The sequence below is a fragment of the Podarcis melisellensis genome (assembly GCF_964234715.1).
Source record: "Podarcis melisellensis genome assembly, chromosome: 2".
In the NCBI taxonomy this organism is placed as follows: domain Eukaryota; kingdom Metazoa; phylum Chordata; class Lepidosauria; order Squamata; family Lacertidae; genus Podarcis; species Podarcis melisellensis.
Window position 1 is genome coordinate 32,118,315 of NC_138529.1, and position 13,698 is coordinate 32,132,012.

The following is a 13,698-nucleotide window of genomic DNA, read 5'->3' on the forward strand; positions in this document are numbered from 1 at the left end:
AAATTCAGGGGGACGATTGTTCTAATAACACCCCTAACCACCAATCCAATTTTTAAAAAGCTCAAAATAATGCTAGAAGTGGGGAAATTCTGTTGTGGAATACAAACATGCCCAGTCTATTTCTGGATATACTTTCTTCAGAGGCAAAAATATATCCGTTTCAATTACAGTGATTCCTTCAGAGCAACATAAATGAATTGCCACATTCTCTTTGCTCCTGAAGAAGGCAGTGTGCTGTAATGTTTAGTGTGTGTTGTGTTCTCCCAATAACATTCCCTCACTTCCCTCTACACCACATGCAGAAATTGCCTTCTTGAATGTTGGAGCCACAACTGGCCAATCCACCGGATCTCATCTCTCAATGCAAGAGAAGCCACTAACTCACCAAGAGTTTGAGACTCATCGGCTAACCCTCACCTGGCTTAGCCAGCCAGTCGAAGCCATTTCCCAGGGTGTGGCTGCTGTCCCATGCTGACAGCTTCTAGGAGTCACAGGTGCAAGCAAAGTGCAGGGTGGGGACCAAAGATGGACAAACCTCCCCAGAAGGAGCACAATATGACCCCCCCACCAGACCCCCCACGACCCCCACTAAAACCCCATACACCCCAGTATGGCCTGTATTAATAGACAGCTAATTCTTCCTAGAACTAAGCTTAAGACAGACTCTTACTTTTCATGGTCCAGGGCCTTCAGTGCTGCTTTTGCATCGAAGCTTAGAGACGGGAAGACAAGACAGACGCCATGAATAGCCATCAGCACGCAGCCTGCCACAGACCCCAGGCAGTGGTAGAGAGGGACAGGGACACAGCAGCGGGCATTCTAGGGTCAAGGCAAACAAAGACAGCGGTGGACTTGCCTTCCAGTGCTGGCTCTAACTTTGCTTACAGTTCATTGTCACAGAGACCAGAGGAATGCCAGCAGGAAGCCTGGGGTGGAGATTTGCATGGGTGGGACAATGTGTGACTGTGAGAAAAGTGTACGTAGCTTTAAAATTTCTAACCATCAAGTAATATCCACTCTTAGACTAGAACATTCACATAGAATTAGACAACCTCTAACTAATACAGGATATGAATGCGCCACATTCAGGTTAAGTATATAAACAGGGAGCCTAGAAATTGAGAATCTGGTGGCAAATGCACAGTATTGATCCTTGCACCTTTTTTTTAAAAAAAATGAAGTTACTAGTCATTAAATTTCTAGCAAAGATCTTGAAAAGTGCATCTGAAAAGCTGAGAAACTAGGAGGGACAATGACGTATAATTCTACATTACCACCATCACACCCACCCACACACCCCAAATAGCCCTCACTCATTACTTAGGGGACACAATTCCATACAGTTAGTGTCTGCATGCTCAACATTAACCAATAGACTGAGATGACTCACCCCATCTTGAACTCTGAGTCTTAATCCAATGAGGAATGCATTGTTCACAATGTTGTGGTGAGAAAGGGTAGCTCCTTTGGGGCTTCCTGTTGTTCCCTGAAGGAAAGAGATGTTTTACTAGCTCGTTTAGACCTCACCCTATCCCACAGTCATGGGCTAGTTATAAGACTTCAGATGCAATGCATAAATTGCTGAAATGCTATGACATGGATGGGCAGCCTGTGGTCCCCCAGATGTTGCTGAAAAACACACTAGCTTCCCCATTTGTGGCCTAGAACAGCCTTTCTCGATCTTGGGTCCCTAGATGTTGTTGGACTACAACATCCATCATCCCTGGCTATTGCTCATGCTGGCTGGGGCTGGTGGGAGTTGGGAGTCCAACAATATCTGGAGGGCGGTTTGTTCCCCATCCCTGCTCTAAAGCGTGATGGTAAGTAAAATATGCTTTGCCTGCCTGCCTACCGGCTGGCCACCAGCATATACTTCACCCATGAGAAAACAGGATGCTAGACTAAATGGGCCTTTGGTCTCATCAAGCACGTTTCTTATGTTATTCTAACCCATGAAATTTGAAAGGAAATGGAAATTTGGACAGGCACTGGAAGTGGTCAGGAAGCTAGAACTTCTATGTCACTTCTTCCTTCTCATAATTACTAATCCTTTTGATCTTAATACAGTACTACCATACACACTAGCTTTCCCTTGTTTTCTATCAGGCATTATCAAAGTATTTTGGATCCCCCCCCCAAAAAAAACACCATTATTTTTCACAATCCCCAGAAAACAAATTCCTGCAAATGTAGGCAGCCATTTCTGTACAAGTGATTCTAAGCTTCAGATCTTAGCTTCTTTGGTACAGAATATTCCTGTTTCCTGGCCACTGCAGGCTGCATTATTTGAACACTAGAAAAAGCACATTTGGTACTCACTGAAGTGAACTGGATGTTGATAGGTTCTTTGCAGTCCAGCGTCTTCTGTATTTCCTCTAGTTGCTTCTTGTGTCTGCTGTCTCCGGCCTGCATCACATCGTTCATTGAGAATGCACCGGGCAACTTGGAGTCTGAGTTGATTACAACAGAAAGCTCTGGTAACCTGATACAAAAAAAGGAAGGTGTGCTCAGTAACAGGGGAAAGTGGAGTATAGTTTACCACGGTACAAGTTCAGGGAATAAGCTCCAGATAAAGTATATGGACCAATATTTTCCCCTGCCCCCAGAAGCTGAGAAGGAAGATGGGAATAGGAATTCATGAATGGACTCTTGATGTTTGATGAATGAATAATCTGAACAGTTTTATACAATCCCTCTAAATTTAACTGGGCTTCAATTCCATCCATGGCTGCTGTACTGACTAAAAAAAAAAGCAAATTGATGGTTTAGTAATTTCATTATTCAGGTTCCACAATTGACTCATATGGTATTAACACAGGTCCACGGTGGTTTTGTGCTGAAGAGACCTTGCTAAAGAATTTTAGGATATTCTAAAAGTGGAGTTGGCAGCAGGTTGGATCCACAGATAAGAGACCAGAACAGACTACGTGGGGTTGGCGGGTCTCTTATCTTTCCATGAATGTTTGGAGACTGAGAAATAGTTTTTAACACACTGGCTGTGGTTCCAAAGGTCATCCATGCCAAATGCCTATGCATCAGACACACATAGATTGTCCCCTCAACCTTCCTTGGCAGGAACTGCCCGTGTCACAGCAAATCACCTTTTCTGTTCCAGCAATAAAGGTTACACAAAAAGCGGCTTGGCCTGGATTCTGTTATGAAGACCATAATCCACTAAGTCTACCAGTAATTCCATTTGGCTTTATGACACCATATATCCATAAAAGTCACAGGACTCTGGCAGATACAGATCCTGCTGGCAGAATACTCGGGAGAAAGACGCACAGGAAACTGCCTGATATTGAGCCAGGCCACTGGTCCATCTAGCTCAGTCTTGTCTACACTGATTGGCAGCTCTCCAGGGTTTCAGGCAGGGCGCTTTTCTGAGCTTTTCTGAGCCTTACCTGGAGATGCCATGAGTTGAACTTGGAACCTTCTGCATGCAAAGCAGGTACCGTATTTTTTGCTCTATAAGACTCACTTTTTCTCTCCTAAAAAGTAAGGGGAAATGTGTGTGCGTCTTATGGAGCAAATGCAGGCTGCGTAGCTATCACAGAAGCCAGAACAGCAAGAGGGATTGCTGCTTTCACTGCGCAGCGATCCCTCTTGCTGTTCTGGTTTCTAAGATTCAGAATATTTTTTTTCTTGTTTTCCTCCTCCAAAAACTAGGTGCGTCTTGTGGTCTGGTGCGTCTTATAGAGCGAAAAATACAGTACTTTAAGCGCTGAACTATGTCCCTTTCCCCAAAGGAATAGAGGAGTGGTTTTTTAAGGTCCGGCACTGGCAAACCATTGCAATAAATAAACTAATCCATTAATTATACATATGTATGAGAGGGTACAACTACACTGCATGGTTAATGGCGATCCTTTGGCCCTTGTATTCTTCAATGTCACTGCATCAACAAAAAGTATTGTTGCAGAAAATGAACTTATTACTGTTCATTAAGTTTTGTCAGGCATTTTTTGCAAATCAGGTATATATTTTAAGTGGTTTTGAAACATCTAAAAAATCAAAGGGGTCCAACAGAAAATTAGGAACGTGCATGAATACAGCTTGTGAGTATTCAGGCTGCTCTCAAGGAGGGCCCATAATAACTGTTCGGAACATCTTTCCTGCTACTTGAAATCCTTTCACTGGATGTCAGCCTGAGACCTTGGAGTGCCAGTCACAAAACCATGGTGGGTTAAGTGGGACAACGGCTTGACTTTAGTGTAGAGAGCTTCACATAGTACTGATTACTCATTGCCTCAGGCAGCTACAAAGGGACAGAGGAGAGGGGTTCCTCCACATGTTGTTGGACCACAGTCCTCACCATCTTTGAACTTTGGCTTTGCTGGCTGGGACTGATGGGAGTTGGGAGTCCAACAACATCTGGAAAGCCACAGCTTCCCCTATCCTAAGGAATGTGGCAAAGTGTCAGGTTTCAGGGAATCCGATCCCTCCGATGGTAACAGCCAAGAAGCAGAGAAACAATTAAAAGTTCTTACCACGTAATTTATTAATATTCACAGAAAGAGATGAAGGAATGCAGTCTTCCCTTTAAAAAATGGCGTTGCTCCAAGTCAAGTCCCACCCCATTACATCTCTCCTATTTTACGTCCCCTGCGTCGGCTCATCTGAGTTTTCTGCCTCTGAGCTCTCTGTTCTACTACCCTCAATGCACGCCTGGTCCTGGGGGGTGGGGGGGGGTCAGGAATGCTTTCCAAAGACACTGAGTCTGTCAGCTGTCGCTCCCCTGGTGCTTCTTCCTGATTTTCCTCTTCCAAAATTTTCCAGCTTATCCCCTCTGCAGCCTCTGAACTATGCCCTTTTGCAACCCACTGTTCTAAATCTATACTGTCCTCCTGTTCTCAGGAAGGTTCAGGAGAAGGCGGGGGGCGGTCCCCACCATTCCTCCTCAGTCCAGCCCCTGACACAAGGGGTGAAAGAACTGAACCGGTCCTTAAACTCATCATCGTGTTTCCCTGATGGTGTGCTCCAATGTAATAGAAAATCTGAAAGCCCCTCCCGCTCTTGATCTTGTGGATCCTTTGATTGATTGTGTGGGTATTTATCTGGGCACTTTATCAATATGAAAACAGTGTTTAGGATCGGGCCTTGGAGGAGACTAATGAGCAAATGCTCAGTGAACACTTACTTCTTGCTCTGTAATGCTCCTGGATTAGAATGTTCCAACTCAGGGCACACTTGCTTCAAGATCTCATAGTACTTCTGTGATTTGAACTGTGTAGGGAACACCAGTGCTTTGCAGCCAACCTAGAGAGATACACGTAAGGATGAAGCAAATGGGACACAAGGCAACCTGTGCAAAAGAGAAGCCATTCCAGGTGTTTTGAACCACAGCAGTCTTTTCAGCATCAGCCAGCATGCTTTTGTTTTGTCTTTTACTGCTCTAGGGGAACTTTTGCATACCCCTGCCCCTTCCTATAGGGACGCAGGTGGCGCTGTGGGTTAAACTACAGAGCCTAGGGCTTGCCGATTAGAAGGTCAGCAGTTCGAATCCCTGCGACGGGGTGAGCTCCCATTGCTCGGTCCCTGCTCCTGCCAACCTAGCAGTTTGAAAGCACGTCAAAGTGCAAGTAGATAAATAGGTACCGCTCTGGTGGGAAGGTAAACGGCATTTCTGTGCGATGCTCTGGTTTGCCAGAAGCGGCTTAGTCATGCTGGCCACATGACCCGGAAGCTTTTCGCCGGCTCCCTCGGCCAGTAAAGCAAGATGAGCGTCGCAACCCCAGAGTCGGCCACGACTGGACCTAATGGTCAGGGGTCCCTTTACCTTTACCTTACCCCTTCCTATCTACTTATTTAAAATGATACACCACTTGATTGTAAAAAAACAACACCCCCAAAACCCTCAAAACAGCTAAAACAAAGAATAAATTGCCTTACTGTATGCTCCAGCAGCATTGCAACAGTAAATTAAATTATCAAGACTTCACTGGGATACTCTTTTCTACTTTTAATAATACAGCGGCATCTTTATACCCTCCACTTTACAACTGCACCTATGCCGTGGGTGACCTGTGGACACCAAGAGCCTCTCAATCATGTCTTCTGGAATGAAGGAGATCCAGTCTGTGTGCCCAAAATGCAGGCAGATGGCCATTTCCATATGCCTATTTGAGGCAGGTATACTCTGAGTTTTGTGACCGCAGGGCCAGCCCTTAATGAGACTCATTTCCAAGTTAGTGTGCACAGAAAGCAGCCTCAAAGCTTGATCCTTTGAAAGAGCACTGAAAATACATCCTGCTGAATTCAGTGGAAGTTACTCTTAAGAACATTACGAAGATGTTCTCATAGTGTCGGCCAACGAGGAAGGAAACAAACACATAGGAAAAATAAGAGCAGTAAGAACTGCAAACCAACAAGCAAGAAACATTTGCAAGCTGAAACAGCATTGTCCAAGGCCACTTGTGTCAGATAAGCTTGTCTTATTGCTTCCAAAATTTTTCCCATAGCGAGAGCAAGCAAGAAGTAGAATCACCTACTACAGCTTTTGTATTTCACCTCCCATGGTATTTTAATGATTTAGCTCCAAAGCTAAACCAGAAAGGTAAGTACAAGAGGCCTCTTAATCTGGGCAAGGATTAATTTTTTTCACAAGAAACTTAATAGCTTTAATCCCTCATTATTAGGGATAAGAAAGTTGAATGGCTTAAGTCAGCGATAATTGCCATAGAGGGAGACTATGTTGATTAGGAAATGTTGAGAGAAGCAAAAACAAAACAAAGAAAAACCATGTATGCCACATCGAGCTCCTTGGAGGAACCATTGGATATAAATATAATATAAGAAAATACAGTCCATGAACATAAATGCTCAATTTTAGCATCTAGGTATTGGTCTTATATTTTTTTAAAAAATCATCTCAGCTCGTAGTAACAAAATCCATCAGTTCATTCTGATTTGGGGGGACAGGGACAACTTTTTGTTTGTGCCTGCCCTCAATCAACTGCCAATTAACTTGATTCAACAACCACACGTGTCAGTATTATGAGAGAAAAACATACAGCCCCCATTCTCTTCAGTCAGCTTTTCCTCTAAAGCAAAGCTCCAAACCCATTAGCCATTCCCAAATTATTGTTTGGGCTGCCTTTTTCTATACTTTCCTCCAAATCAACCTCTAACTTAAGCAATGCATTCCCAGAGCTTCAAGCGTTTTCAGAAAGCGCTGTGGATGAAAACAAGCAGTGCTGACCACAACAGGCCTTGTCGTACCTTCTTCACCACAAACTCCAGCTCTTGGGATTGATACGCTGGGTTCACAGACACCTGGAAATGATAAGAGATGAGAATTAAATTAATCAGAGATACAGCTTCTTAACCATGTACTGCTAAAGAGTGATCGTGTGTGTTGAGAGGTCAGAGGTCTCCTAGTATCGGTTTCAGAGAATGAAGAATACAAACCGGGCCTAAACCACTCTTGAGTTTTAATTAATTGTCACTTAGTGGAAACAGGAGAGTATTTCCTAACACAAGTTGCCGCTGTTTCCCAATGTAATATTTATTTATTTAAAATATTTATATACCACCTGCCAGGCAAGCATCTCCTGGCTTGTACTCCACTAATACCAAAACAGAAAACAAATACAAAATATGCAGTGCGATGTCACCACAAACCCTCCAGCTAGTGCAGGAGAAAGAACTCCCCATTCTGCCAATATTTGCAAGATGACTCTATTGGGTCTTAGATAAAATACAACTTTCATTAAACCAAAGGATATTTGTTATTTAAAAAAAAAAAACTTCTGAATTCTACAAAATTCTTCAGCCAGACAAGATAGATGATTCCCAATCATACAGTAAGAGTAGTTACTTTCTGCCAAAATTCAAATCCAAACACTTTTATACACTAACCTTAAAGGTATGTGCAGTTGCGTCGATACTGAATGGTATTGTGAATGTTCTTTAAATATACAAGCTCGTGTTCTTTAAATATACAAGCTCGTGTTCTTTAAATATCCTTCATTTGCATAGATTCAAAGATGGCGTCGTCGTTAGTAGTTGCGTCGACTTGAACTCCGCATCAGTTGATGCTGTTTTTATTATTTTTATCAGTTTTTACTAGCTTTTTTATCAGTTTTTATTAGCTTTTATCAGCCTCAGTTCTTTATTTTTGTTAGTTGGCAGCTATTAATTTACAAAGCTTAGGTCAAGGGCCTGAGTTACAGAAAGTCTAGAAAGCCCTAATTAGCTCCAGCCCAGCAGGAGTGGAGATTAGACGCCCTATCGTGGGTAGACGCCGAGCTTCCTGATTTACAGCAGAAGCTGCTCTGATTTACAGCGGCTCTATCCCTGGAAAATGCCTAGGAAAAAGAAACGACCGGCCTCATCTCCAGAAGGGAGCCCACAGAAGAGAAAGCAGAGCAAAATGGATGATTTTGTAAAGGCACAGAACTCAGAACCTACCACACCAAACAGAACTCATTCCCAGGTAGGTGGGGATGCTTTATTGGGCGGAGATCACCCAGGGGAGAATGCGGAGATGAGCGCTCATGAGTTATCCCATGAACTACCATCTGAGGGAGCACCGCTCTATGCAGAAATACTCGCGGACCACTGTCTGCTGACTGCAAGAACAGTGGAGGAAATTAACATCAAATTACAAAAGGTAACGTCTCTCCTGGCGGAGTTGGTGCTCCTGACAGCCAAAAATAGCCAACTCAGTACTAAAGAGTCCGACCATAGCGTTGCCCTCCCTCTAGACCATCATGTACAGGGGTGCAACCGGCCTAGACTTGATAACCAAGAGACTACAAATACTAAAAACAACAAAAGCGAAAGTAGGGACCTGATCCTACAAAGTACTCAAGTAGCTCTGGACATATATCCTTTTAATGGTATCCTGCCTTACTGGAAATCAATCGACAGTGTGAAGAGAAACTTTAAGCTTTTACTAAATATCCATTGCAACACTCTGATCGCGATAAACTTGCTTTGCACGGACCCCCAGCACACTAGACTCACGCTGACATTTTCTGACTCAGCTACCCCTAAAATGCTACTGAAATATAGGGCCATTTTACAGGACTATAATATTGTTTTGAGGCGTGTTTTTAAAGACACAGAACGAAAACAACTACTGCCAAACTTGTCATATAGCCGGACCAACTCCAAGCAATCAGCACCCTCTCTGCCGAAGGGCTTTCGCCACAGGGCCATGATTCATTCGGAAGGGCCGTCAAAGATGAATATGTGCGGTGAACCCAGCTGCAACACTCACTTGGAGAGGAAAACATCAGACCAAAAAGGTCAAACACACAAAGAACGCCAGCCCAATCTAGATAATTCAAAGATAGGACTCTCCATTACGCCTTTGGCAGATCCAGAATTTCACCACCCTCTATCCCAACTGGAATCTGATCAGCCAATGCCAAGTGACGACCCTCCCAAGGGAAATGGGACACATAGAAAGCCAGAGACAGATTTAATTATCTTTGACGAAGACCCCCCGATGGCACCAGCAATCCAAATAACACCGTCGATGCCGGGAAATCGGGAAAATGCTGCAAATCAACCCCGAGAACAACAACACCGTGCATACCTTAAGAACGGTTGCATCATTACCGAACCAGTGGGAGAGCTGATAACAATTTCCCCACCACAATGAAGCCAAGCCAGTTATGGAACGAGCAGCTTTAACATTATCTCATGGAACATAGCGGGTTGGGCTAACAAACTTGGGGACGAGCCATTTCGTGAATATATAATGGGTTTTGACATAATAATGCTGCAGGAAACTTGGGCAACTGATAACATAGCTCTTGACAGTTACGACGTCTATGAAATCAAGGCCTCTAAACCGCTTGGAAGGGGACGACCGAGGGGGGGCCTAGTAACTCTGGTTTCCACTCAATTGACGTCACAAGTTATTGAGTGCTCAGTTTTCGAGCAGCTGGCACTGGGGATCACCTTGCATATGGAATCCAAGAGTATTATTTTTGTTTCAGTGTATATTCCACCATATACAGTGCAAACACAGATAGAGAGCACGTGGCGTAAAATCCATAGTTTCCTTTATTCCCTACAAATTAGGTACCCTGGCTCGCCATTTTACCTAATGGGAGATATGAATGCCAGAATAGGCTCAAATGATGATAGCCTGGAAATAAAATTCCCAATATTAAGAGATCTAAAGGAAAATAGCGCCCTCTTGCTAAACCCACCCCCACGTAGACATTCAAAAGATTGCCAAATCAACTATGCTGGATTCTGCCTGGCTTTTTTACAAATAAGTCTGGATCTGATCATTGCTAATGGGGCATTCCCCGGGGACAGAGAAGGCGAGTACACATTCATAAATTCAAATGGGGCCAGCACAGTAGACTACTGCCTCACTAACAGACAGGCCTTCGAATCAATTAAAAAATTCACAATAGATAATAGGACTGAAAGTGACCACTTACCTCTTATCATCTCCATTACCGGCCAAAATTCAATTCAGCACTCTCACATAGAACATGAGGACATAGACAAAGCAAATGATCCAGCATTGCGTAGGAAAAAATGGACACCTGAGATAGCAATTGCAGTTGAGAATAGATTGAATTCACAAACTGCAATTAAGTTAAGATCAATTATAATAAACAATTTATCAACAGACTCCTCCCTGACAGCTTATGAAAATCTCATTGAGTCCTTGCAGGATGTGGTCTCGGTTAACATAAACTCAGCCGGCAAGCCACGCACTGCGAAAGGGCGCAGTTGGTTTGACCAAGAGTGCCACACAAAGAAGGAAGCCCTAAGGAACGCCTATTTGGCCTATAGAAACGCTGGATTAAGCTACTTACCTCAATCTTATTTCAAAATCAAAAAAGAGTACAAAGCCCTTTTGGCCTCAAAAAAAAGGCAGTCCGAACAAAATTCCTGGTCCCTACTATTGAATGCCTCACTAAACAATGAAACTAAACTCTTTTGGCAACTGGTCTCCGACTCAATGAGAAATAGCTCCTCAGCCCCCAGCTGTGTCATTCCAGCTCAGGTTTGGGAGAACCACTTCAGAAATATATTTATGGAAAGTCCAAACCTCCCTTCCAGTTTACAGGAGGATGACAGGGTACAATTGTCACTGCTCCCTAACTGGAGGCCGGTAACTGTGGAGGAAGTCCATACATTAATTGGGAAGCTGAAGAGCGGAAAGGCTCCGGGGAAAGACTTTATCCCAGCTGAGGTGATTACATCAAACCAGCACTGGTGGGCCCCGCTTCTGGCAGCACTCTTTACGGTAGTAAATAACTCTGGTAAGGTACCATATAGCTGGAAACATGCTATAGTAGTCCCAATCTTTAAGAGAGGCCACCCAAATGTACCTTCCAATTATAGGCCTATTAGCCTGCTCTCAATAATTGGGAAACTATATGCCCATTTCCTCAGTAGCAAATTGACAACTTTTCTAAATGAACATAATATACTATCTGAAGCCCAGGCAGCTTTCCGTGAGAATCATTCAACAACAGACCACTGTCTAATGCTGTCCTTCCTAGCCGAGAAGTATACCAGACACCTACAGGGTAAACTCTTCGTGGCCTTTATGGACCTGAAATCAGCATTTGACTCCATCCCCAGATCCCAGCTATGGTCCAAATTGAGTCTGATCTTGCAGGACAAACGACTTCTCTTTCTTATAAAAGCCCTGTACAATGGAACCAAACTGCAGGTCCGATGCGGTCGACAGGGACAGCTATCAAACAGCATCGAGATGACTAGGGGGGTGAGACAGGGTTGTATTTTGGCCCCCACATTGTTCTGCCTATTCCTAAATGACCTAGAAGAGAACTTAATGGACCCAGATGGACACATTCCAAAAATAGGAATGAGAAGGACCCCTTTGTTGTTGTATGCTGATGACGCAGCCATTATCTCGCGTTCCAGGCCGGGCTTGAATTATCTGTTGAGGAAATTTTCTGATTACTGTTCTGGAAATGGTTTATCCATTAATTATGAAAAATCTAAAATCTTAGTCTTCGAAAGAAGATTCTCCCAGTCTAAATGGGTGCTGGATGGCCATAACCTGGAACAGGTAAAATACTTCAGTTACCTAGGGCTCACATTCCATCATACAAGATCTTGGAAGCACCATTGGCAAACCTCCCTTCAAAAGGCGGAGATTACAAAGCTAGCCATACATAAATTCTTCTTCACAAAGGGCGGCAAATATGTTCCAGCAGCCTTAAGGGTTTTCAACGCAAAGCCCGTTTCCCAACTCCTGTATGCAGCAAATGTCTGGCATAATGGGGACCTGCCAAAGCTAGATGGCTTTCAGGCAAAATTTATACGATCTCTGCTGCAGGTACCTAACTGCGTCCCCAACTCCGTACTTCTGTTGGAAGCTGGTGAATGCCCAATTTCAGCTAGAGCATGGTGGGCTGCCCTAAGACATTGGCTCAGGATTTCAGTGTTTAATCTAGGGAAGGGTCTGTACCAACATATCACCAATGAGGAATTTGTCAGCAAATGGCAGAAAACCATGGCTAAAAAAGCCACCTCTATTGGTCTGTCTCCCCCCCAACTGTATTACCTGGGCTATGAAGGCGCCCAAAAGGCTTTAAAGCAAAGATTATGGGACAATGCACACAGTGACTTGCGATCTCGGTCACACGCAGTCTGTAGTCCACTGGCAGCAGGAGTTCAATATGGGTATGTCTTTGAGTTAACACCTTACATCAAAAACCTGACAGTACCTAACTATCGAAGCCTTTTCACCAAGGCCAGACTGAATGTCTTCCCCTCTGCAGTGCTGGATGGTAGGTTGAGAGGAGTTCCCTACCAGGACAGACATTGCTCGTGTGCTCAAGACATCGAGTCCATAAATCATATTTTGTTACATTGTGCGAAGTATGAGCAGGCCAGGGCTGAACTGATACTACCCTTGCTGGTGCCTTTCCCGGGAAAGTCAGAGGCTCACTATGTCAGGTTCCTACTGGAAGACCGGACAAAAGCTAGAACTTTGGCAGTGGCAAAGTTTTTATCGGTGGTTGAAAGAACAAATGAGCCCTATATTCCAAACAAAGTGCTTGATTAACCTGGAGGTAGGCTGTATGAACTCTGTATTGATTTGTAATGTTTTGTTGGTCTCTGGACCGTAATAAAGATTGTTGTTGTTAAATATACAGTGGTACCTCAAGTTAAGTGCTTAATTCGTTCTGGAGGTCCGTTCTTAACCTGAAACTGTTCTTAACCTGAAGCACCACTTTAGCTAATGGGGCCTCCTGCTGCTGCTGCACCGCCGGAGCCCGATTTCTGTTCTCATCCTGAAGCAAAGTTCTTAACCCGAAGCACTATTTCTGGGTTAGCGGAGTGTGTAACCTGAAGCGTATGTAACCTGAAGCATATGTAACCCGAGGTACCACTGTACAAGTTCTCTTCCCCAGCATGACGTCCATCTAGGGAGTTCTTGGATTTTTCCTTAACCAGCCACCAAGCCTCTCAGCTGTTCATAAGAAGGAACTTACCAGGATGATTCCTGCTTGCGCCGTGGCAAATTGCATTAGGACCCATTCGTACTTGTTGGGACCCCACATTCCCAGCCTGTCACCCTTTTTCAAACCAAGGGCCAGAAGTCCTTGTGCTGCCTGTACTACCTAGAGAATAGAAGAGAGAGAGAAAACCCGTCTCTGCAGATTGAGCTAGGCAGGTAGGAAACGATGGAGAATGTGAGATGAACGTTCCACTCTGCACTGACGACACAGAAGAATC

The 13,698-nt window shown here is 44.1% G+C and overlaps 1 protein-coding gene across 1 annotated transcript in view; it reads right to left on the minus strand.

The window, feature by feature from the left end:
• Positions 1-13,698, minus strand: part of ACSF2 (acyl-CoA synthetase family member 2) — a gene marked incomplete at its 5' end in the record, with an annotated part of 73,378 nt that overhangs the window by 42,066 nt on the left and 17,614 nt on the right. Inside the window, 6 exon segments of the mRNA XM_081899661.1 lie at positions 671-819; positions 1,391-1,486; positions 2,320-2,482; positions 5,141-5,259; positions 7,222-7,275; positions 13,455-13,579. Coding sequence (XP_081755787.1) covers positions 671-819; positions 1,391-1,486; positions 2,320-2,482; positions 5,141-5,259; positions 7,222-7,275; positions 13,455-13,579 — 706 coding nt within the window.